The sequence below is a fragment of the Maylandia zebra genome, linkage group LG14, assembly GCF_041146795.1.
Source record: "Maylandia zebra isolate NMK-2024a linkage group LG14, Mzebra_GT3a, whole genome shotgun sequence".
NCBI classification, from domain to species: domain Eukaryota; kingdom Metazoa; phylum Chordata; class Actinopteri; order Cichliformes; family Cichlidae; genus Maylandia; species Maylandia zebra.
In genome coordinates this window covers 27358923-27385576 of record NC_135180.1, presented here as the reverse complement: position 1 = coordinate 27385576, position 26654 = coordinate 27358923, and the positions used below count along the sequence as shown (strand labels likewise).

Here is a 26654-nt window from a genome sequence, read left to right as displayed (position 1 = left end):
ATCATTGATAATATATCTTTATTTTTTTTCTTTACTCTCACTAAAATAACTCAATTAACATGTCTTAACAGAATATCCTCGTCTACATTAAGAATTTAAAAGAGCATCTTTAAAGGAATAAAACATGTAAAACACCACACTGTTAAAAGTTCCCCATGAAGAGCGAAGAAACTTTCATTACGCGACCAAAGCACGATGCCGCACAAAATACACTTTCACCGAACCGCATGAGCTGACTCGCATGTACATCTCGAGCATATTTTGCCGCGGTGCGTTCGACCTTAACGAAAGAAAAGGAAAATACGAAATCAAAAATCATAGCACTCATTGTTATTTTGCAATACACAATGTGTGATAAAGAAAAAGAAGCGCAAAGTTAGAAAGCATGAGGTTATCTTCCGCTTTACCGACCCTCCCAAAAAGTGCTAATTTGGATTTTAAACAAAGATTCTGAGCAAGCTGCTTCTTACAGAAAAAAATAGATACGCTATATATCAAGAGGCTTCATGTATACCACGTTAAGACAATGTGTTTCGTACACAGTTATCCTTAAAAGTGCTTGTTGAAGTCTGAGCAGACCAGAATAAAAAACAAATGTACAGTACATTGGCCACATGTTAGATGTGTTATTTATAGAAATATACGTTTAAAATGACTGTTATTTTATACACATTCTAAACTTTAAAATCATATTCATAAAACCAGTTAATTTACCTTGTCATCCCTTGTTGTGTTGCTTAGACATTAAATAAAATCTCTTCTTTTTTAAACACATTTTCTTCTCGTCATGCGTCTTAGTGTTTACACTCTTTTCATTTAATACAAGGCCTGCATACGATTCATTTGTTGGCTTCTAGCTTCCCTGGAAGCCACTGGGAAAATATGAAACTACCACTAACGCTGGCAGTATGATCCCCAGCAGCAGCAGCCTCACTTCACACTTTTTGTAGCAGCTCCTGAAGGTTAAAATAAACACACTTTCAAAGCAACAGTCTGTTGGTCTGGCTGAGGATAAAGTGCTGTTCTCCTTTGGCCCCAATGTGGAATCAGATAAAAAAAACAAAAAAAACAAAACAGTGGTCAGAATCACTCGTAGACCCCGGCTTCTGATCTCAGAGCAGCGTGATAAAAAGCCTCATGACCCAGAGCCTGGGACAACAGTCTGTGCCCGCGGGGCGACATGCAGCCCTGGCCAGGCAGATATCCTGCCACGGCTTTAACGGATCTTGTGGGTTTAGGCTTGGGTGCTGCGTAATACCCCTCCATGTGGTCATATTGTGTGGGCCTGACTTTAGTGCTCTGAGTCCTTCTGTTGGAAAAGGATCCCAGATGTTCGGGATCCATTTGGGATTTGGCGTGGTAATGGTAGTAGTGACGGTTTTCTCTGGTGCTCTGCGACCTCCCGGGTCTCCTGAGGATGCTGGGTTTCACCATACCAGAGTAGCTGTTGACAGCGTTGGTCATCATTAATCGATCCTGGTCGTGACCTCGCGTATGGCTTCTGTCGTTGTGCTCGACGGTCTTAAAGTTAGGACAGCCTCTTTCTGGGAGCGAGGGGACTTTGCGAAGCGGTGGCTGCTGAGAGGAACGCTCTTTGATGTGAATCCGCCTGGAAGGCCCCGAGTCCGCGCTTGAGCGGTGAACGCGCTGCCGCCTGGTGACCTCGGGGTCTACCGGTTGGGACCTCTGGGAAGTCGGGGATGTAAGCATAACATTTTGTCTTTCCATCTTGTCAGCGGAAAGGAGGCAGGCATTTCCAGGGTCTGACTTGCTTCTCGTGTGTGCGATGTCTCTACTTCTTGTGTCAGCAAGCGAGATGGGACTCTCGCAAGGAGACGCAGCTGGATATGTGTTTTTATGTCTGGATTTACTCTCCTGCATGACTGGTTGATATAAGAGTCTTTCAAAAACTTCTGCATCTCTCGCCTCATAAACAACAGTGTCCCTGCTTTCTATGAAAAGCTCTCTGTTCACAGGGGGGACGCGCTGAGGAGAGTAGTTGTAGTAATCTGATTGTCCGCTTTCTCTTGTTGAACGCACGGTGTAAGACTTACTGTGTCGGATGCCGCTTTGCCGGCAGGGCTCTGCGTAATAGCGAGAGCCATCTGCAGGGTTCACATTTGAATAGGGACTGTAGTGGTAGTCAGCGTGTGTGTTCTCAAACTGCGGCCGCATAGGGTGAAGACCAGTCTGATTCAGCCTCTGATAAGGTGCTTCCTGGCCTGCTGTCTGCTCGACATAAAACATGGTGTCAGGGGGCAGGACTTCTGTCTCTGCCAACTCGTAATGACTAATCTGAGGGGCATGGAAGGAGCGAGCCCTCCGGATGGCCGGGTGCCCGACTACTCTATCGTCTGACCTCTGCCACTGGCCTTGTTGCCTGTGGCAGCCACTGATAAGGTGCTCATCTCTATGGTATCGTCTGTACTGAGGTGACAAAGGGTGCCTTAAACCTAAACTGCTGTAGCGGCCTTCGGAGGACTGCCTGTACAAGCCTTTTGGCCCAGAAAGGTGAACCGGCAGAGCATCAGGCCGAGGGCAGTGAGGTGCAGGCATTCGTGCTGCCTGAACTGGTCGGTGATGATGATGATGATGATGATGATAATGTTGATTACTGTAGACATCCTCAAGCATGCCGAGCGGCGTCTCCTCTTCTGGGCTGTAATGATGCGTTAAGGAGGGCTGTAATGGACGCGGAAACACCTCCTCGATGGATGCGGGCATGGAGGTCTCTGCCAGAACGGAGCGGAAATTAAAAACGTTTATCGAGTCCGGGTTGACGTATCCAGGAGAAGCCGATGGGCTCTGAGGCGAGTAGACGGGCTGAGTGGGTGTTGACACTCCAACACTCTGATAGGTGTGCTCTGTTTGCGTGACATCGCTAAGCTCTTTTTTCTCTCTGCAGTCCCTCCTCTCAGCGCTGCCTTCATCCAAGCTCCCTGACCCGAGCGGACTGACATTAGGAGTGAAATTGCACATGCTTTCCTGTCCGTCGGTGACCTGTAGCGACTCTGAGCAGAGGTGCGGAGGCAGGAAATGAAGAGGATGAGAGTAGCAGTGGGTCTCCGCAGGGCTGTGCACCGATGTTTGCCACTGGGAAGCAGGGGAGACATTAGAGCCGCTGTACTCCTGGGGATATGCTTTGAGATCAAGGACTGAGGGCCGTGGTGGTCTGTCCTGGACGTGAGATGCTTCCGGTCTGTGAAGCGGATGCACAGGGACATTGCTTCTTCTTTGGGAGCCACTGCTGGCCTTTTGGGCAGTTTCAGCCAGAGCCAGAGCCAACTTGCGTGCGGCACTCGTCAAGGGAGGGTGAGGAGGGAGAACAGAGACTGAACTCATAAGTCTATCTGTTCCTGGGGAGGGATAAGACAAACAACGCTACAGTATGACAGGACAAACAAAGCTATGGTAAGACATGATGGGACAAGACACAAAAGCTTTCATAAGAAACTAAGAAAGGCATTCTTATTTAAATAACCGCTAACTTTACAGTATAAATCAAGTATGCAATGTGAAAGAGCAATGGCACTAACCTGGATCGGACATGTTCTGTGCAGACTGAGTGAGGTCTGTCACAGCTGATGCCTGGCTCGCTGTGCTGAGTGGGCTGCAGTGTTGATAGGACGCTTTGGGCCCTTTTCCATCTGCCAGTGGAGCGTCACCGTTATCCGCTGGGGTAGAAGAAACCTTCTGAGGTGGCAGAGACATGGATGCAGACTGAACATCTGCTTGCGTCTTAAATGATTTCTTCCTGAGTTTAGGGGAGAGCTGCTTGTAGCTAACCTTCCTCACACCTTTACTGAGCACTGGACTAATGTCTGGAGACTGTAGGCAGGCCAGGTTGTTGTTGTTAGGAGAAGAGATGAGCTCTGATTCACTGGAACAACCAACATTCTTCCTCCACTTGTTTGTATCTTTACCGTGTTGTGGTCCAGGGGTTGCTGAAGGTGGGCTGCACTGAAAAGACATGGGGTCAAAGTCTAAAATAGAGATGCCTGCAGCCGGTGGAGAAAGGTCGAGGTCATCCTCCTGGTGCGGAGGTGAAATGCCTGCTGCAGTACTGACACGGTCAGCACCAGCATGACTCTCGTGTGGCGGTTTTGTTTTGCGGTCGCGTTTACTGCCGCCGTTGTGGAGGTCGTCTTTACTGACGGCAGACATGGCCTCGCTAGTTGAACGAGGTCTGAGAGGACGGTAACTTGGAGGCTCCCCTGGGATGGAATAAATTATACTCATATTATATTTATACTGATTATTTAGTAGTATGTTGTACAAAAATATTATAAACCACTGGCAGCATGTTTGAAGTGTAAAAAATAGACAATATTAAACATTAATTACCTTGTAAATTTTGCAAAGAGGTGAGAGATTCTTCACTTTTGGTAGAGCGCAAAGTGCCACTATCTCCTCTTCCCCCTGCAAACATTTGATCAAATTAATATTCCTAATAAATTAATCAGCATCTCTAATAAATACATCAATCAGTACAAGAAAGCGATAAATTAAAATGCAAAAAAAGAAGCAATAAAGATTTGGGGTACAGAAGCTGCATGTTTTCTGGCTGCGCAACAGCAGCAGTGAGCTGACCTGGCAGTGCAATGCTCTTTATCTCGTTAGGCTCACTGGGGTGTCGCTTCAGTTTACGTTTGGACACAGAATGGGATTTTCCCAGGTGGAAAAAAGAGAGCCAGTTCCCCACTGGAGACTTCTTAGCCTTAGCAGGAGGCCGCTTGCTGCTGCAACACAGAAACGCATCATTTTCAATACTGGCGCTTGTTTCTAAAAGTACAAGAAGAAGAAATAACTGCTGTGAACAAAAACAAGACATTAGTAGTTACTATTTTTTCATTATATGATGTGATTAATTATCTAGTCTACAACCAGAGTGTTAGCGATGACTCACGATCAATCACAAATTGCATGATATTGTGAAGTATGAGAAGAGAGTGAAAGGTTTTCTTATCATTGGCTGTAGTACACAAACGTATTAGAATTCAAATCCATTCAAAACTCAAAGAGGATCCTGCCACAGCCATAAACAGCATGATCATCATGTCATAGAGTGGACCGGATTAGCACAATGATGATAGGAAACCCCCGACCAGTAATACGAGCACTGACTCAGCGATTATGACCAATAGGAGCATGTTCATCACCATCTAACAGGATACACGTGGCAAAGTGAAAGTTCGAACTCTCCTGTCATTTGTTTTTTCAGCTTTTTTCATGTTGTTCAAGCATGTTTATTATCATGGAGGATCTCATGTTAATGACTTGAATGACTAAATTGTTTGAACTGATTCTTCAGCCCATCAGGAGCAAGAATTTGTAAGTGGTGTGCATGAAGGTCACCTTGTAAGTGACCTTATCCACACATTTTTTTTTTTTATGTGTTACAATTTGTATTCAGCCAAATTGTTGTAAAACTTGAGTGAAGACCCATTACGTGATCATCGTTAAGTGCGATTAAACTGTGACCAATACTGTAAACGGACTGACAGATGACGGATGCCTCATCATGGCTCATCAGTCATCTGATTGGACTAAAAAAAATAAAAAAATTAAAAAAGAGAGAAAATGCAAAATTTCCAAAAGTGAACTTGACATTTTCAGATACTTGTTTTGGCCGATTATTCATCTCATGGCATCTAATTAAAGAATAATTTAGTTATAAAGTTTGCAGCTTTGCTTTGTAAATGACTTTTACTTAAGTGCCAAATATGCTGCTCATCCATTAACTGTTATCAATAAACAGATCAGATCGGGTGTGACAACACGTGAGTCGCGGTTCGAGAAGCAGAAGGATTCCTTCACATATATCACAGAAGGCGGCCATATACCAACCTCTCTATCGGAAGCTCGATGACTGTGTGGAACTTGCCGAGGAGAGCTCCTGGTCCCTCTCCGACCTCGATGTAGTCACTGTGGGTGAGGCAGGGGGTGGTGGCCGGGGAGCTCAGATGTACCTGTGTGCGAGCCTGAGCTTCCTCTATAGACAGTAACTTAGTGGATGGGGAGCAGACCATCAGGGACTTTGGTCTGGATAAGGTGTTGTTACCTAAAGTTGAAATGTTCAGTGTGTTAGAGATGCATACAGGGTATATAATGTATACAAGAACTTTTATAATCCTTGACTGGGAAACAGTTTAAAAAAAACACTTACCAGTCCTTTCCCTTATGATCGAATTAAGTTTGGGGCTGAAGAGAGCCTCAGTATTATTGAGGATGAATTCCACCACCACCGACTGGATACGCACCTCCATGAACGCGGCCGTGCCGCTAAAGCAGGCCGACTCGATCTGTCTGGACCTGAAACACAGCAAAGCACAGCGCAACCCATTTCACAGCTCTGTACCACTGAGACATGCCCCAGTTCACCGTCACAGAAAGGCTAGAATGAAACAGCAAAGCTAATGCTGTGACGCTATGATAGTCACCTGAGGAGGTTAGGTGCCCAGACGATAGCTAAGTTTTTTGTGTGCATGTTAGTGATGGAGCTGAAGGTGGCGAGTTGGGAGAGGTGCCTCATGAGGAACTCCAGTGTCCTGCAGAAAAAAAGTAAATTTTTAATCTAAGCTTTTTTCTTTTTAGACTTTAAAATTGACAACTTTAGCTTATTGTATCTGCTCAAACCCAACACAGTTATCCTTCCTATTACCAATAAAAAGATTTGAAACTGGTAGGATCAGTTTTTCAAATCTCAAGCTAAATAAAATAACTTTCAATTGCTGTGTTTGGTGAATATGAGAGACATTTTTGTAACTGAGATATCGGCTTGTGTAGGAAAACGGGATCTCACGGCTTCCACAAACCAAATCAGGCTCTCAGCAGGGTCCGACATGCTGTTTACAAAATCCCATTTCTACTTCAGACCACCAGGGTGCAGCAGCAGCGAGCTTGAAAGCTGACCTGTAATGTGGAGGAGGCAGCTGCTGGATGACATTGTGGATTTTGACCAGCCTCTCCTCATCTGTGGCTGCAGACACAGCCTCCTGTAAAAAGACAGAGGATAAAGCGCGCATGACTTCGAGACCGTTAATCACAGCCGAGGGAGTTTCCTCAACATCCCCGCTCTCGTTTTCCCCCTCTTTTTTTAAATATTCAAAGCAGCCACTGTTTTGTCTCGCTTAATCTGCTATTCGGGTTTTAACATGCACAACCCCCGCTGTTCCTAGAAAGCTCAGCGTGATGCACTGACCCCATTTTGAGCAGCACTTCAAAATGAGCAGAAATTTTGAAATGATTTCCTCTGTTCTTTTGTCAACACTGAATAACTAGAAATAGGTTCCTCGCAGCTTTTTTGCCCTACTTGTAATACTTGACACTGTTGCAATACCAGCTTCCTTTCTGATATCTATTCCCAGTGTAAACCCGTGCTGTGGTCCTTACCGAGAATCTGTCATAGAGCTGGTAGGTGAGAAGAGGGTTGGGCAGCTCCCTGAAGTACAGTTTGCAGAGAGAGCCCACTGAGTGGATATCCTGTGTGTAGACGTCTCTGCTCAGGTCTGGGACCTGTTCAGAGTCAAACTCATGCCTACATGGAGACCAAAATAAAGAGAAAGCAGAACAGTGTGGGAGTCATCCTACTGCCCATCTGTCAATATATGAGAAAAACAAACAACAAAAACAGGACTATAAGCTCCTTTTGAGGCAGAAATCATTAATTTACCACATGATAATTATTATTACTATTTCAGTGTCTTTGTTTAAAAAAAAACTTCATTCTTGCATCTAATGCAGGAAATCTATTAATAAACTTGCTGATTATTATCAGAAAAGCGTCGACTGCTTTTTTATCTCCTGTGTTTTCATAAATGTTGAAAGACTATTTCATGTGGTGTCAGTCAGTTTTAAGTGAGAAAAGACGTTTTGATTGGCTGTCAAACACCATCAGGTTCTGTGCCTAATTTATGTACTGATGGGGGATTGTTTCACAAATTCCTCCTGGCAAGCATAAAATAGATGAGAAGACCATTACAGCCGTTCAGAGCTGCACAGCTTGAAACAAATTGTGTTTGATGGATTCCAAGAGAAGCAGCTCAAAAAGAAAATAATATTTAATGAATCTCAGTATATTTCCAATTACTTATCATAATTCAGTCACCAAAAAAGCTTTTGAAAGAAAAAAGAAAATAAGCAAAAAGAAGAAAAAAAAAGACACTGAAACCCCAGAGGGAACTCAGACTAGAGGGAATATTTTAGAAGGTAGATGCCAGTTTTGGAATTTGGTCCTTCCTGGGAATCCTCAGGAATTGTTTAGGGTTATATATCGATTTTGCAGCATGTGCGAAACAGGCACAAACCTCAGTTTCTGAATGTTGGAAGAGATCCCTGAGAGCCTGTAGATCCCATCCACCACTCCATGTTTCTCTATGAAGTCTGCACAACTCTTAACAACCTGGGGCACTGCAATAGACAAAAGATGGTCAGCGACATGCTTCATTCCTTTAGGATATCTGAAGTTGTCTATGCATTACCACATAAGAATAAAAAACCCCAAAACTCATTGTTCCTCTGATTAACAAATGGACTCTCCTCTCAAGCAGCCTGCCGTAGATCTTACAGAGGAGGCTGAAGAGTGTGATCCCCATGAAGCTGGAACACATTCTCCGGTCCACCTTCTTAAAAAGAGAAACCACTACCACAGTCTGCCAGTCCAGAGACATTGTCCTCAAGTTCAGTGCTTTGCTGCAAAAGCATGCCCACTAACACAGCCCTGAAACATCCGGTTACTTAAGAAATTCGAGAAGAATCTCATCCACCCCAGGAGCCTGGCCATCAGTGATGGGCAAGTCTTCCCCCTGGTCCCCAGTCTCTGATTCTTCTGTGGAAGCCGTGCTACTGGGATCTAACTATTCCAGTGCACTACACTTACTGTAGACAATGTGAGTAGAGCCCTGCTCTCCCCTCCTGGAAAACCTGATGGTTTGCCACAATTGCCCCAAAGTCTACTAAAAGTTTTGCACCATGGTCTCAATAAACTCCTTTTTTGCTTCAGCTACAGCACAGCTGCACTCCATACAGCCTGCTGGTAGAAATGAGCTTCCCCCAGAGGGTCCATTGGATGAGTTAGGGAGGTGGTTGGGGAGAGGGAGGCCTGAACATATTTGCTTAGACAGCTGGCCCTGTGACCAATGACTCAGATAAGTGACAGAAAATGGCGGATGTAACAATAAAACATCCGTTTTGTCTTGATTCGGTGTACTGTGCATCTCTACATGTTATTACAAGCCAAGACTTTTACTAACCACTGCAGTCTGTTTACTGGGTTGGCCATCACTGACCACGGGCAGGTAACAGTGGTAAACGTCCAGCTTATCTCCGCATCATTCTCTGTTTCAACTCCAATAGTCACATTTAAATAGCTGCTTTTTTAGTGTGTTTTTGTGATAATCTGCTATTTTCGCACCTTAGACATGGATTACTTTGCAGTAAAGACTCAAACACGCTTATAGCTAGTGTCAAATTGAAAGTCGTCATTAAAAATATCCTTTCTTCAGGTGTTTTATAAGTTGAAGGTTTTCTATATCACGTTGCTTGTGTTACATTTTGCACACATTTTTGATGCCTCGATCGGTTCTTTCAAAAGCAATTTTTGAATGGGACGCCCTGACAAAAATCAATCATACCACAAAGTACTGCATGTGCAGCCAAAGCCCGAAAACCTGGATCGTATTTCTCTGTACCACAGCATGGCTCGTTGTGCTATGCAACAATTAAAAACATTTCACTGAGTCAATGTGTTGCAGTGGATAACAGGCTCATTCATCACTGTAAATACAAGGTACTGTGGTTTATCTTGAGCGAATCCAAAACACACAGTCCTGAGGCTGTTAAGACTCTTGAGTGAAGTGTTTACGCAGCATTTAAACATACATCACCCACCTTCAACAGGGAAAAACACTGTAATACAACTGGATTTTTTCCTATTTCAGCTGTTTTCTATGAATCATTACTCACTGGCTGAAGTGTTCCCACGAGGAAAGGTTACAAGTAGGCATCGCTTCATTGTAAGGAGTCACAACACAGGTGAAATTACATTATCCAGCGTGAAGAACAGATTTTACTACAATATTTAGCAAGAAATGTATGAAATTAAAATAATACACATGATGAAAGTCACATGAGTATTGTCTACCTATTGACCCGAAGGCCTAAAAACCCAAAATACACAAAGCAGTTTTGGCAAATCTACAAAAATCTATAGAGCCACAGATTCACGAGGTAATCCCTGCTTTGGGATTAGTTCTTACCTTCCAGCAGTTTACACTGAAATGTGAACAGCCAGCAGGTAAAAATGATTCACTGTAAAATGAGAAATAAAAATCCATTTTACCCTCATGTCCTGAGTTGTGGAGATGTTCCCCCAGGTCACAGCCAAACACACGCTCTCGGAGGATGCCGCGCTGCCTGAGCTTCTGCGGCGGCGGTCGAGACTTCATAAAAGACCTCAGGAACGTTACCAGCTTTCCATGCTTCTTACACACTGATTAAGATGAAACACACAACCAACATACATATAACAGGCGAGTGAAATCAATCTGACTCATATCCTGGAAGCAAGTCTTAAATAAATCATCACGCACCGACACACACACACACACACACTGAAAAGTACCTGGCTTTGGCACTGAGCTTTGAACACTGGGGGGAATCTTGTCATTTATCAGCTCAACACAGTCACAGGGGAAGAAGCCAACCTGGAAGAAGAGAGAAGAGAGACTGAGAGGACTAAAGGGGAGAGACAGAAACTGTGATACGCTTGAATGTTAAAAGGACCAGAGGGGGTGTTTTATGCTGGAGCAGACTGTTATACGGCGAGGGTGCAGAAATAGGTCAGGAAGCATGAGACGCTGCCTCAGACGCTAAATCCTCAGCTATCAGCTGCAATAGTGTGGCTGGCATTGTTTGTGACAAACAGACACAAAACCTGTGAGTCTGTCTCGTTGCGTCTAGATCCTCATTGCAAAACGTGCTCCTGTTGGCAGCAACTACTTCTACTCTAGCAGGGACAACAACACATTTGATTACTTTGGTAAGGCATCCTGGAGTTGCAGGCCAAACCTATTATTAAATATATCCACAGACTTTGTATGGACATTGTAAACGGTTCATTTATTTCAAAGCATCAAATTTTTAAAAACATTTTCTGCTCTCCCATCTCCAATTTGCATAAAAATGTTGTGCGTCCAAAGTCTGAGGATATAACGATTGCTGTGAAATTTAGGCTTCATATGCTAATTACTTTGTATACATTGTATTTCTGGTTTGTTGAGCCACTCCCAGTGTGTTTTTCGTTCACACTTTGAAATCTGAAACTATATTTGAATATGAATATCTCATAAAGTATCCACAATAAAATGCCTGAAATGTTTTTATACATCAAACACAGCAAAATAATTAACAGTTATAAGAAAGGGATTAATAATTAACTTTCCTGTCATAAGTGTCGCGAGGCCAAATTGCCGTTTCCTCATGCCGAGATCGGTATCTCCAAGACCTTAACTCCCCATTCCAACAGTAAGTCTAAAGCCACAACTGCTGCAGGCAAGCAAGGACACACGCTAACTGCCAGAATATATATGAAAATGCTACATTGTTGCATTTTTAATGTCTCTCTGACTATATTTTAAACTTAATCTGGATTATCAGACTGCTCCGGGGCAGTAGGACTCGAAAATTAAAATACACAAAACATATTTTAAAAACATTATTTGCTTAGTTATAACTAGAGTACCATTTAGAAACTATTCAGATCTTTTTGGATCAGACACAAAATGTTTTTGAAACCAGAGAAAGTCGAGCAGAAGACCCATGATGATAGAATGACTCAAAAATATTAAAAGGTAAAACAGAACAGGGATGCAAAGTGGGACACCTCTGGTTCTCTTTAATTAAATTCAAGGTATTACCTGTTTTTACCTGTATTATTATACAGTAGAAAGAGGACATTTGTGCATTTATTATACCTGAAATCCATGTTTCCCTCGCCACCAGCCTGTGTCTTCTTTAGGCGGCATGTCGATGACTGAAACAATGTCCCCCACCTGGATCACAAAGCGTGTGATGATGAGTCTGATCACAGGTGAGTCCATTAAAAAGGAATCATGATGGAATCAGAAATCTGCATATGCTAAACACTCGGTCAAATAAAATCTAGCTAAAGAAGAAAAAACAAGTTAAACAAATGGGAGTGTGTTTCTCATAGATGTTTTATAATAGCTGGTACCTCAAAGGTTAGCTCGTCTGTGGCCTGGGCTGTGTACCGCTTGGTGACGTGGGCAGCGGCGATGGCGGGGACATTGATTGAAGCTTCTTCAGACACCAGCAGATGGTTCCCCTTGTTGTCGATCTAAAAATAAAAAGTGTTACAACAGAGACGTGTTAGCCCAGTTTTTCTTAAGCACAGGAAGCAGGGAACGGGAGCTCTGTCGCTGCAGTAAAAGTGACAGAGACAGGAAGCAGAAGAGAGGGAAAAAAATATTTTCTTTTTACCTCCAACTTGACTTAATATCAGTCGTTCCCTGTTAAAGCAGAGCCTGAACAATGCACAGCATGTAGCATAAGCTATTAAACTATTAAAGCATGTTTATAACCCCTCAATGTCCAAAATCGTCATTAAGGCTAAATGTAATCTTTATAGGCGAATGAGCTACAGGAGACGCACTACTTCACAAAATACACTGACAACCGCAAGTTCTTTCATGCTTGTGTTGATATGATCTTGGAGCTCTGGTTTCTCTCACCATCAGAAATGTGGAGGGTTAATGCTACCAGTCTTGCCCAGGACACTCTAAATTCTGTTGTGCTATTGTGCTAATTCTTGATTAAAATAAAAAACTTACGTTTTTCTGCAACAAAAGCAAAATGTCAGAACAAAAATCACCAAAAAGATAGTCAGATACCTCCATCCATGTTAATACCGGACCACAGTTGATCTTATTGTCAGCGATGTTAGAGAAGCGGGACAGGTAGGTTGCCAACATTGTGGCTACTGACTGGAAGGAAGCACATGATCAAGATTTGTAAAACACAAACTGTCTGTAACATTAAACAGATAACTTCAGGCAAATCTGTGATCTTATACGTTATGGACATAGATACCTCATCGGTGTCCTTCAGCGTGTCGTATCGCGGCAGCTCAGTGAGCTGGGAGTAACGACGGTCGTATATACACAAGTGCAGATGCTTGTCCAGCACCCGGAAGTCTTCATAAGACCTCTTCACCAGCCAGTTTCGACCCTGAGAGGACGAACAAATGATAAATGGAAATGGAAAGAAATATACGACATCGTGCGATCTAATCTCGTTCACAAAAGTAGCAAGTGATGTTACCTGGCAAGTGATCTGGACCAGAAAGACCAGCTCCTTGGAGTCCAGCCCAGCCTTTGGTCCTTCACTCTGCCCCTCTGCAAAGGCCAGCTACAGAGAGACAAAGAAGCTAACGCTGAGAAGGCTGTCGTGCTAAATAATTGATCAGTTTAATACAACAACCTCTCTGTATATGACCTGGTATACAAGGAGAACTTCATGTAAGGACCCATTTCTGCATGAAATAGTAAAACCACTTTTACGCTGAACAGTGGAGTGAAAAAGTGTGATGAAAATCAAGCACCAAGGCACTGTGGGCAAATAATGCATTAATATAGGAGGATGTGAAGATTTTGTAAAAAAGGAATTCCGACAAATGATCTTTAAATGTGACTGACAGCCTTCGTGGTTAAGTTATTTGGCGGATAAGGAGGATATATATCATCTGCCAGCAGCACTTCACTATAAATCCTGCAGTATGAAATGTATAATAGATCAGCTGTTAGGATTTCAGAACTTGGAGGTGGTGTAGATTTAAAGAATATTTCTTTTTCTCTTCCTCCTCACTAATTTTTAATATGCCCCAAAACTGAAACGATCAAAGCTTCACTGTAGTTTGGGAATTTGTTGATAGACATTACTGTAGCAGCGACTTCAAAGGCCTCGAAGCCAAGGGAAGTTCTGGTTATTTATATCTGTTAGCAACTCATCCAGATACACTGTTATACAACACGCAGCGACCCAGTTACTGCTCAGCAGTAATACAGCAAACCACAGTGACAACGAACGCAGTCTGAGAAATTTGTATCTAAATAATTCATGATGGAAGAGCTCTTGTACACTGTGAGAATCTGAAATACTAGTCCCGACCAAACAGCTAAATTAGGTACGGACGGGTCAACGAGCCAAAGAGATTATGATGAGAAGGATTATGGACTGAATCACAGACAAAAAAGTAGGTTTCAATTTAAAAGATTTGAATAAAAATAAAACAGCAAAAATCTCAAAGTTTTCACCGAAGGCATGCTTGAGCATCACTTCTTCCGTGACGCTCACACCTCAGAGGCTCCTCTCTTCAAACTAGAGCATGCTAATGCACAAGCGTGACATTATTTCCTCACGAATATCAACCATCAGAAGCTCAGATGAATATATAGTCAACGCATGGTTATGTTACCTGCCACTAAGGCATCTCACATATTCCCCGCAGCTGGAGGAGGTGGCTCTCTCTTTGTGTGCAGCCGCAGTCCTGGACCTCAGCAAGCTCCTCCAACAAGCCAAATCTTAGCTCAGAGCAGCGGCTCAAACGCAGCTCGCCTATTTGCCGTCCCCTGCCGTTTTACCCAAAAAGCTCATTTCCAGTGCTTTGGATCATCGCGCGCTCATGCTCTGTTCTAAAAGCAGAATATATGAAAAGAGGATGCTCCCAACTGTGTGTGTGTGTGTATGTGTGTATATATGTGTGTGTGTGTGCGTTACCCCCCTTCCTGCATCCCTTTTTCGATCTCTTCCCCCTCCTCCCTCTCCTGCGCTCGGTCTCCATCACCCTCCTCCTCTCGCTCTCCCTCGGTCTCTCTCTCTCTTTCTTAACCCTCTTTCCTTTCTCCGGCAACAAAAGGGGGTTTGCCAGTAAAATGGGCTCAGCCGGCACACACAGATACACAAGCTCATCCATCATACAAAGGCACAAGACACAAAGATGACCCTTTGTCATTTCAAAACAATTCTCCTTCACTGCGCTCTCAAGGCGAGACTGCAGCTAATCTGGAGAGGGATCAATCAGGCAGGCTGCAGACAGAGGCAGTCTGCTGTCCTTGTGCTATTCTGCAATCATGATATATGAGACTTGATCAGCGCCTGGCTGCTGCACTATGTGGATGAAGAGACATGAGAAATGCATCACGGGACAAAGACTAATCTTTCAGATTAAGTCGAGGATTCATCACGTTGCATTGTGGCGTGCAATACACCCCACAGCAATGTCTCCACACACCCAAATTTCTATTTCAGCTTGACTCTGCCTTTTGTCTCCTTGTGGTGCTTTCCAAGGTCACTGGAACTGTGCTGCTTCCACTTCCCTCCACGCTGCTGATGCATCCATCACAATCATGGCAACCACAAGAGGATGCGCAACAGAGTCAGAGCATCCAAGAATCGAAGTCCCGTCCAGCCTGTTACACTGTAGCTGACTAATACTAGATGTAGGGATTCAGCCTTAAAGTATGTGTGCATACATGCATACACTGCTCTGGCAGCCTAAAGCTGACACTGGCAGCCTGTAGTTGGAGCAGCCTGTATCAGAGGTGACTGACGCACTCTGCTGGCAAGCAACCTGCACTACACCGAGGTTAACCAGGCGACTAACAATCACTTCCACACATGGATGAGCAGCCACTAAGGCTTCACGGCTTCTTATTATCACTGCAGTGAACAAAGTCTTTCTTAAACCTAGAAAATTATCTATATGTCCAAATAATTTATTACGTGGTTAAAGGAAAGGAATCCCAATCACTGACTTCAGAGGCCTGTGTTATGAAGCCGGATTTAAGGTTTAGTCTGTGCTTTTAGGTTAACTCTTCCCCTGCATCAACTATAACTGCAGCCACACTCACACACGTAACATGTGATTTATCAGACTGAGATTTTAAATTTGTCTCATACAAAATCCTACAATTCCTGGATAGAATAGACTATTTGCTCTATTGTGACATTTAAGGAGAAAGAAGGATAGAGCAGTAACTGTCCAGGAAAGGCAAACAAGGTTATCGATTCAGCTGCCACGCTGCGTTTAAAGAATGATTCCTTTCTGGAGCAATTCACTAAAACGGCCGCTGAACTCGAGCCAAAGACACAATTACTAAACATAGAAACTCTGCTGCTGAAGTCACGGTGTAAGTATTTTCAGGTCTCACCTGAACATTGCCAAAATCAACTGTCTCATAGTGGAAATGGGCACACTCTGCCAATCTGGGAAAGTGACCTCTGGGAAAAGTCAGCCTGAAAAACAAAAACAAAAACAAAAAAATATAGCAAACGCAGCAACTTATCAGTATTTAAAACACTGAAAAAGAGAAGAGCAAAGTTTATTGGCATAAAAGAAGAAGAAGAAGAAGAAGGGTGAGGTTAGGTCTGCACATGATAACAGACTCACTTATCTGTCTGTGTCACACCCGTCATTTTATAGGTCCTCATTTCAGTGGCCTGAATAAGAGGCCTGGTTTACTGCCTATAATAGCAGCAACACTGTCTCCAGGAACACCTACTTCTTCATGTTCTTGACCTTCATGCTGGCTGTGCTGACGCAGGAACGCAGGATGGGCTCAGCCGGGTGCTCTGTGATGTCATCGCTCCTTGCCTGCCAAACGGAGACAGCACCCTTCGATAAATGTCAGTCAGTCACGGGACAGCTGATGGAGAACCATTTGCAGTGACCACAGTAATGATGTCGATCACATGAAAGAGTGAAGGTGCTACAACTGAAGTGCTACACACTAAAGGAGTGACTCTAAGCAGTACAATAAGTTTTATGCTACAGCATAGTATGCAAGGCTAATATGTTATATTACTATATGCTGTGGTGTATTGCATTCTTTGCTATCCTATAACTGTGTTATCATATATGTGTTCATGTTTTGTTGAAATGTCATTTACACTAATATTAGCAATTCCTGTAAGCATTAGGCCTTTTCTTTCCATGGATTCTGTTACTGTACTACGTTGTTATTGTGCTCCATAGAGCTAGAAAGCCATGCACATGAATGGACAGATATATATTCTAGTACATAATGAACAAATACTGCTTTATCTGACTTGTTATCAAGTCAGATGTTATCAAGTTCATTACTTTGAACCAAAAATGTACTTTATTCAGCATATTTCATACCACCATGATGTCAACAACTCAGAAAACTGGTGCAGCAAACTTGCTCACTTTGAGGCAGAGTTCATTGGAATTTTTCCAGTTAGAAATCAAGTTTTCAATAGTGAACGCATGAATGCAGTATAAGCTGTAATCTTGTTCTTCTTTAAGCTGTTCCCTTTAGGGGTCGACACAGCAGATCATCCCTAGCATCCTCTTCTGTCACACCAACCCTCTGCATGCCCTCCTTCACTACATCCATGAATCTTCTCTGCAGTCTTCCTCTTTTCCTCCTGTCTGGCAGCTCTATAATCCACTTTCTTTGTCTAATATATCCACCATCTCTCCTCTGCACATGTCCAAACTATTTCAGCCTTGCCTCTCTAACTTTGAGCCGTCCCTGTGATGTACTCATTTCTAATCCTGCCAACTCTGCAACCTCCACCTTGGCCTCCTGACTTTTGGTAAGTGCCACCGTCTCCAAACATGTATTATAGCAGGTTTCTCTACCACTGAGCAAACTTCCCCTAACACTCTTGCCACTATCCTTCCGTCACACTTGTCTCCACCCACTCCACGTGTACATAGCTTGAAAATCAAAATGCAAACTTGGAATTTTTTTTTTTTTTTTTTTAAATACAGTATACATTAAAAAAAAAAATGCACATGACCATTTTGCCTAATAATCCCTCAGGAGGTAACCATGAGACAACGGGTATCTGGTGCCAGGACTTCCTGTTTTTTGTAGTCGTTATTGTTTAAGAATGTAGATACATTTTTAAAAAGCAAATAAGAAATAATAATCATACAGTCAGTAGTTTTTTGTTTTTTTTTTAAATTGCATTTTAAAATGCATCTATGTTCGGTTAATCAAACAGGAAGTATTGGCACAAGATACATGCTGTCCCACGGTAATGACACTACCCCACAGCCACCCACCTTTGCTCTTCACAGGACTGTTTCCCTGCTTGCAGTCTAACATTGACCAGATGTAAATGGTTAATACTGCTTTAAGCAGAAACCAGAACGCTTCCAGGAACAAGAATCTAGCAAGTCCCTTGCTAACAGATTCTGCATATTCATGTGCAGATATCAGAGTTAAGAGAGATTAATATGGATAGAGAGAGATAGAAACAGACAGATGGTAATTAACAAACAAAATTCACCAATTTTACATCTTAAAATCCCCCTTCAGATAGATAAAGAAGACAAACAGAGAGAAAAGATGACATCATGTGTCTGTGGCATGACACCGTCATCACACCTTTACCTCAGCTGCTATCAAGCATGTCATCTCAGTCTCTGGTGAGATATCCTTAAATGCAAATTTACATAACAGCTGACTTTCACATGTCCGCCATATGACCTCGGTGACAAGATGCTGTGAATAACCTCCAGAACCAGTGCAGCCTCATGGAAGAAGGGAGACATCCATCTCTGCTGGTGTTTATGTGTTTTCTTGTATAAGTGATGAGTCAGAGGCGTGTGTGTGTGTGTGTGTGTGTGTGTGTGTGTGTGTGTGTGTGTGTGTGTGTGTGTAGGCGTGTACCATGACAGTGGATGTCTCCTGTGGTTGTTTCTCCTCTAGAGGATTACTGTTAGTGGCTTGAGGTAAGGCATCGTCTTTGTCCAGCTCGGTAGACGGTAACACGTCACTACAGGAAGACACAGGCCAGGAATTTAAATAAAAGACAGATAACATGTCACAGTATCAACTGCTGTGCCACGGAGACTTTAAAATAAGGCTTGTCACTTTTTTTTTTAAAAATACACCAGAGGGAGCAAGTGAGGAGGAATTCATAAAGTGTGGCTTGGTCTCAAATCCTGACATTGCAACAGCATGGCCCAGAAAACATGTTGTACAAGCACTGCAAGGTTTAAATTGCATCACATATGATAACTGGGAAATATGTGAAAATACTAGTTTAATCCAATCAGGTCAAGGTGGAAACATATGTTGCACAAATGTCCGTGATCCAGATTAATCTGAAAGCAAAACAAAACAAACTGTAGCACATTTGGGGTCTGTTGGATGCCCTTAGGAAAGCCAAGGTTGACTATTCAGTGAGCCATAAAGACAATTCACCCACAAGGGACTGCTTCACAAAACCGTCACTTGAAATGTGACTCAGTGTATTGAAGAGGGCAGGGTGAGGTTCCATTCAGCTCAACTTTTATGAGCAACAAAGCCAGGAGAGAGACAGAGCACGGTTTTGTCAGCGTAATTCAGCATGATGAGATCAGGACTCCAGGCCAGGAACACAGACACACAGTGTAATTTATGTGATCCACAGGGATACAGTGAATTGCATAAGAGAAGAAGAGATATGGTAAAGTCTGGACATGATGAAGCTTGAAACAGAGACAGTCTGTCTGTCTCTCTCTCTGGGGACAGGGTCATGTTTTAGCCTTAACGCTGTCCTGCTCTTACTTTCCTTCATGCAGCATCTCAAATGCAAAAACGCATGTAAATGAGCACACAAGCACATGATAGTTAGAGCTACGCACGCACACGTCTGTCTCCACACATTTTTATGTTTTTACATGATTCACATCAGCTGACATGATGTGAGAAAAAAAACAGAGCAACTCACCTCTCAAGGACGTCACTACTTCCTGGTTCTCCCTCGGGTCCTGAGGCAGCATTCTCAATCACCGCGGCAACCACGCATCCAGCCTCCATGATGCTGCTTTTCTGCAACTGTCCGCTGTAGAGAAACGTGAGTGGGAGGAGAGGGAGGGAGACAAAGCCAGAGTGGGTGGGTGAGCGTAAGAGTAGAGCATGGGAGAAGGAGTCCGATCCTATGAAGCCGCCAGACGTTAACACACTTGAGGCTGCAGCGTGCGCGACTCTCAAGGCTACAATTCACATAGCCCAGACTGTAATCTGCGATGACATCATGCTACAGTGCCAGGAGCTGCTTCAGGGATATAAAGAATGTCAGACGGCACATTCATGAGAGGATTTCATGAGAATATCAGCTTCTTTTCTTTCTTTCTTCCTTTTTTTTTTTTTATCATTTTTGCACTGACAGGAGTTAGCTGGAGAAAACATCCACCTTCAAGAAAATGTCAAGGCTGTCATGGCAGTTTCAGTATGAGCCCCGGGATAAAATTAGTTCACTTAGCATCATTATCTTTGCTCATAGATATCCACTCACTGGCTATTTTGTTTGGTGCAACTGTTAAGCTGCTAGTAAATGCAAATATCTTATCAGCTAATCACATGGCAACAACTCAATAAATTTTGGCACGTAGAAATGTTCAGAACAACCTGCTTAAGTTTAAACTGAGCATCCAAATTGTTAATAGAGATGATTCAAATCACTTTGAATATGGCATTGTTGTTGGTGGTCTGAGTATTTCAGAAACTGCTGATCCACTGGGATTTTCCAACAAAATCATCTGTAAGGTTTACAGAGATGGTCCATAACTGAGAAAATGTACAGTGAGCACAGTACTCTGGTTAAAAATGACTTCGTACATCAGAGGAGAATGGCCAAAATAGTTCACACTGATGGGAAGGTAATAGTAACTCAAATAATCAATCATTACAACCAAGCTATGTAAAAAAGCATCTCTGAATGGACAACATGTTGAACCTTGAAGCAGATGGGCTACAGCTGCTGAAAACCACGCCAGGTGTGACTCCAGTCACCTAAGAACAGGAAACTGAGGCTAGTGTCATAAAGGTGTGGGAGGTTTTTCCTGACAGACTTGGGGCTCCTTAGTGTTAACTGGCATGATTAGAAATGCTACAGCTTACATGAATATTGTTGCTGACCATGTCCATCCATTTGTGACCACAGTGTACTGATCCTCTGATTGCTGATTCCTTTAAAATGACAATGAGTATACTGCACAATCAAATAGAGCATCTATGGTGGAATGGGACGTTCACATCATGGATGTGCAGCCAACAAATTTGCAGCAACTGTGTAATGCTATCGTCTTAATATGGACTTCATCCATTATCTACTTCTAGTTATCTAGGGGCAGGGATAGCTCAGTAGGTAGAGCGGTGGCCCCATGATCGGAAGGTCGGGGGGTCGATTCCTCTGAACAGCCACCCTGAGGTACCCCTGAGCAAGGTACCGTCCCTACACACTGCTCCCCGGGCGCCCAATGGCTGCCCACTGCTTCACTGAGTGAATGGGTTAAATGCAGAGAGGAATTTCCCCACGGGGATCAATAAAGAACACTTTCTTCTTTCTTTCTTATCCCTATCAAAGCACCACCTCACATTGGGAGGTCATAGAGTATACCCTGTACTGACCTTCACTCTGTTGCAAGTCACAGACAACTAAATAAGGTTCATACTGGTGCTGTCCAGGTGCAATTTTGGTCTGGGGTTATTTCTTATGTGCTCGGCTTGGCTCCAAGTCACGGTCTGTAGCCTATCCCAGTTACCACAGGGCGAGAAGGGGGGTACACCCTGGACAGGTCGCCAGGCTGTCGGAGGACCAACACAGGAAACAGACGACCATTCATGCTCACATTCAATCCTACAGGCAACTTAGAATAACCAGTTAACCTAATCCCACCAACTGTATGTCTTTGGACTGTGGGAGGAAGCTGGAGTACCAGGAGAGAACCCACACAGACATGAGGAGAACATGCCAACTTCACACTCCAAAACTCAAATTTAAAAAGTTTTAAGTGTAAGAATGCGTAAGAATCATCATATTTGGAAAGGCTCATACCAATATGGCCCTGATCTATCTTACTGTCTAATGGAATCCAGTATCACTACTGACCTCCTTATGTACTGTAAACAAACAGAAGAAATGCCCTGATTAAGCAAACTCGGCACCACAATCTTCCCATAACTAGCTTCTAACCAATGTGGGTGTGCATTGTGAAACAGTGCATGTTAAAAGGGCGTGTGGGTGGAAAAAACAAGCCTCTTTTCACGCCTCTGAGGTTCATCTCCAGCACTAAAAATCCCTCCATTTAACTCTAAGGCAGTTTTACCATCCCTAAGCAGCTCTGCTAATCAGCACAGAAATGTTTGGAGTAACAAGTAGATTCGTCAGCCCCAACTAACTGCTGCTGTAGTAGCAGTTTCCCACCAGCCCCTCTGGCCCAGAGCCTCACTGAGTTGCTGTTGACGGCCTTCTACAAAGCCTCCTGACTCAGCAGAATGTGAGCAGGCAGACAGGAATATGGGCCAGATCAGACTCCAATTCATCCACATCTCATACTGCATCTCCTCTCTAATAGACACTGTAACCTTGCCAAAGGAGAGCCAACGTACTATACAAGCAAGCAGCAAACTAATTTATTGTTTAGAAGTGTTGCATCAAGCACTGCTTCATAAGGGTCACCGGAGGGAATGTTTTTTGGAAAGTCATATAGAAGTGAAGACAGTATGCTGCCAATTAATGTGGCTCTAGAGGCACATGTAATAAAATTAGTGCCTCTATTTACAGCTTAAAAATCTAGGTTAACACAAAAAGATCCAAGCATTATCTCTTCATTGTTTACAATATTTCCTTTATCGTGCATTCCATGATTTAAAAAAAAAAGTGTGCTACATGGTACAATACCTGACCTTGCTGATGGCACCGCATAAGACAGTGAATCAAGCATAGGAACATGCTGTACTGTACACTGCAGAGGACGCAGGCTAGCTGTGTGCTTTAAAGCTGCCTGACAGAAACAGAAGCCTGACAACTTGTGGGGGATGAGCTGAAGATAGCCGACAGCAACATATGATTGAGGGCTATACCAAACACCTCTCAGCATCATGAAAATCACAACACATGGAGGAAAAAACAGGAGGACTATTTTGGAATTGCCCCAAATAGCTTGAGCTATAAAAAGATAAAGCTGTCACATCTGTAAAAAAAAGTCATTACTCTAGTTGATCTTGGCAATGAAACAGGTAGCACATATTGATGCAGCCGTACAGGTGAGAAAAACACCATCCCGCCAAACCAGGCATCAAACCCATGTAACTAAAACTGCAGAGCTGCTGTACGTCAAGCAGAAATCATCTTTCCACCACATCTCCATCAGTCATTTTCAATGTGTTAAGCAAACCTAATCCAGATGTACAAATAAAGAAACCCTCTACCTGTCACTTAAAAAAAAGAAAAAAAGTAGTGCTGCTCTGATGTCAGGAGACTGCAACAGAGAGTGTAAAAGGATGTCACCCCGGTATCTGATGGCCTAGATGGCATTTTAAGGAAAAACAGGGCAGCCTACACAGTCGTGCACACTTTTTATGAAACTGCTATCAGCATGTGTGCTGACAAGAAGAATGACTGCCTGTATATTTGTAGCTACAAACACACAGCAGATGTGTCTAAGTGAGTCACAGATACTTTATCACATATGAGAGGAGGCAGGAAGGCAAGCCAAGGAAGGAAGGAAGCTAAGAAGAAGGAGAGGGAATATGAAAATGTCTTTTTACCTTTCTCTGTAAAAATTGAATTTAACTGACACATATTAATGCAAAAATCGCTCCCATTCTGTGGACCTACAGTAAACAGTGTAATATGACGTAATCACACCTTCATTATGGAATTAGCAGAAGTCTACTGAAAGAGCAAAAAGAGTAACAATAAGGCTGCATTGTAATTATCACTGCTAGCTTGCAGAATGTTTGATTTTTACTTTTTAAATTTGATCCCTTACTGGCCAGATGATAAAACACACATTGTTGGAAGTTGCCTAAATAAATACTTCTGGCTACATGATAAGTGTAAATCTGCTACACTCTGTCCTGCTGTTTTCACCACATTTGGGTGTCTGTATTTCAGTGTTAGCTGGGCTGTGTGAAGCAGGTTTGCAGGCCTGTTGTGGTTAGAATGAGCCAAAATAGTAAAGATGGCAGGTCAGAAACCCAAAATGAGCTAGAAAAAAGCTGAAATTATCCGAGAAGCTGAGGTACACAACAAAGTGTGATGATAATCATAGATGGGGAGGAGGAGTCACCATGACACCACCCACTCATCTGTGAGCGGAGCATTTTGCCCGTCAACATCAGGGTCCTTTAAAACTACATTTCACATGTGAGGGGTGAATCCGAATAAGGAGAGAGGGCACGGCACACTCATAAACTTGTGACTTTAAATCACATGACAGCCAATCAGATACTCTGCTTTATAAACTATTTACTTTACATGGAACTATGATTACCAAAATGAACTTCGTGTTGGATTCAATAAGACTTGGAACTGGTGACTGGGACAATAAATATATTCGCAAAGTGTTTACTGAGGTCATGAATGGAAAAACAAGATGACTATATCATAGTTGCCAATAGTTGCTATTAGAAAGAAAGCAGGTTTAAGGCCCTTGAGCACTGGTTCTACTTTTCAGACCCAAATACGATGCCCATTTCTTATATACGGTCTATAGTGATAACTGTCTCTGGGTATGTGACCCTTTCACATACACATGGCCATGGTATCTGTGAAGTTTATTAAATACCGACTGTATCAGCTTAAACTGCACTTTTAATAAAATTCTTTTATTTTTTCTGCAGAACCCCCCAAAAGGCAAGTGGCTGGCCGATGGAGGAAACTTGGTTTCATGCTCTCATTCTGAGCTCTGGATTGCAGTCAACACAGGCAAGAGACGCAGAGGAGAAAGCCCTGTGGTTACCATGGTAACCGCTCTCCCGTCCATCGTGACTTGATGCTCCTCCAGACTGAGGATGAGGTAAGCACAAGGAGGCAAATGATGCCTCAGAGGAACCTTTGGCCAGAAGCTCCGACACATCACCAGAAAGTCTATTTGTTGCTTCTCTGCACGGCAGGACTGAGACAGCAGGTGAGGCACTGCTCTCTGATAATGCCGTTTAAAAAAAATAATAAAAAATCAACTGTAGTTACTGAAGCTTGGGCTCAAATCACTTCATAGAGGGAGGAGGAGGAGATGGTGGTGGCGAGCGGTCATTTGATCTTATAATCTCCTTGAAATCAAACCACAGTGAGATTAAATTTAGCTTGGCCTTTGCCCCGCAACCTCCAGAGTTACAGTGATCCCCGGTGCCAGGCAGAGAGCGGGGTGACCAGCAGGGCGATTAAGTTGTATGCAACAGAGCCAAATATTTAATCAACAAGCTGATCTGTCACTCTGGATGACAGTCTAACCCTTACAGTAAGATGAAGGTCTTTCCAGTATAAGCACGAGTGTTTACTTTGTCTAAAAAAAAGACATTTTACCATTTTACTGTGTAAGACAAAAAAAGAAAAAATGCAGGAATGCCAGAGGACAAGATCCCAGCTCCCTTTACAATCTAGTGCAATCTAATACAGCAATCCCTGCAACAGCTACAAACTTTGTAAAGCTCATGTTCAGCTGTCAGGGAGGTTTTGACTCAGCTCTGTGGAAATGCATTTATAAGGCTGTACTGTACAGTCGACTGGACCACATTACACAAAATACACATTACCATAGAATATGACTAATGTTTCTACTCTACAGCTATTTTATACTCAAGCCTCCACCACACTTGCCATATCTTACATAATGAACACAGCCTCACAAATTACAATACAATTCTTAGCTTTCAAACACTAAAGATCTTTCTAACTAATAAATAAACACATGGCAGAAATTCGAATACAGGAAGTGCAGGTGTCACAACACTTATTGCAGGGCAAGTGTTGCACTGTTGCAGTAACACGGGTCTTGGTTACACTGTGTCCACGCACTGCACAACAGTGATTCACAGACACACACCAGCAACGAAATCCTCTTGACAGACAAAGTCAGTTTTAATTCCCTGTGATGCAATCATGCGCATATTGCAGTCCCGTAAACCGACTCCTGGGATCCACTGGGAAAACTTTACAGCCTGTGTACTCTGACCTGTTGGGCCTGACAGATCAGCGGTCAGCTGCGTGCGTAACACACGCGCACACATAAACACACGATCATTAGTCAACTCTAATGTAAAGAATCACATCAGCTTGGTGGGGGGGGGATCTAAAATACGCGCGATGGTCACACCTTCGGCGGTTGACAGCACATTAAACCCGGTGTGGTTATGTCTGCACAGCCAGTTACGATCCCTGCTCAAACAGCAGCCTACCTGTAACTGTACCCGCTGCTCCACTCTGCTGCCTCCTCTATGCTGCACAGCGCAGGGCTCCTCGACGAGGAAACATGTTGTCAGCATCGCACTGCAGAAATGCGCGGCTCGGACTCACACTCGGGCTACGGCTGATCATCTGAGGTAGACGTTTTGCGGAGAAAACCGTTGACCGGGTGCGGCATCGCTGAGGCAGTGTGGGAGTCTTTCCGGGAGCCGCGACCGGACTGACTGAAAGGCTGGGAAATCTGCACACTCGGTGCCGGGAGCGCGCGCTGCTGAACTGACCTCGTGCCCGCGCCTAGGATGTTTTAGCCTCAGGGCTTCCCAGACCTTTCAAAGTCAAGGACCCACATATGAGGCAGGCATGAGGGTATCGCAAGCGCTTGTTGGAGAAATATTCACCAGTCCGAAGAGCCCCGTCTGGCAAGT

The 26654-nt window shown here is 43.4% G+C and overlaps 1 protein-coding gene across 5 annotated transcripts; it reads right to left on the bottom strand.

Annotated features, from left to right (window-relative positions):
• arhgap32a (Rho GTPase activating protein 32a) lies at positions 1-26654 on the bottom strand. Of its 5 annotated transcripts, none has more exons than XM_004558131.3 (22): positions 26223-26652; positions 19768-19881; positions 18723-18828; positions 16578-16669; positions 16227-16311; positions 13339-13425; positions 13108-13245; positions 12909-13001; positions 12233-12355; positions 11973-12050; positions 10622-10703; positions 10340-10489; positions 8307-8409; positions 7393-7537; positions 6913-6995; positions 6441-6548; positions 6167-6312; positions 5848-6061; positions 4591-4739; positions 4345-4419; positions 3537-4214; positions 1-3356 (listed from the first exon to the last, which is right to left on the bottom strand). In XM_004558131.3, exons 2-22 carry the CDS (start codon positions 19854-19856, stop codon positions 1087-1089), a joined length of 5094 nt encoding a protein of 1697 aa, XP_004558188.3. In that variant the 5' UTR covers positions 19857-19881; positions 26223-26652; the 3' UTR covers positions 1-1086. The 5 variants fall into 5 exon arrangements, with proteins under 5 accessions (XP_004558188.3, XP_004558189.3, XP_076729400.1 ...); XM_004558132.3 differs by having other exon boundaries at positions 4591-4736; XM_014408858.3 differs by having other exon boundaries at positions 3198-3406; positions 26223-26654.

Excerpts from the sequence above, each read along its gene's own strand:
- arhgap32a (XM_004558131.3), bottom strand. The coding sequence starts at position 19,856 with ATGGAGGCTGGATGCGTGGTTGCCGCGGTGATTGAGAATGCTGCCTCA. Across the intron at positions 10,704-11,972 it reads GAGGGAAACATGGATTTCAG|GTTGGCTTCTTCCCCTGTGA; the intron begins GTATAATAAATG and ends CTCTTCTTCCAG. Across the intron at positions 6,062-6,166 it reads GATCATAAGGGAAAGGACTG|GTAACAACACCTTATCCAGA; the intron begins GTAAGTGTTTTT and ends TTTCAACTTTAG.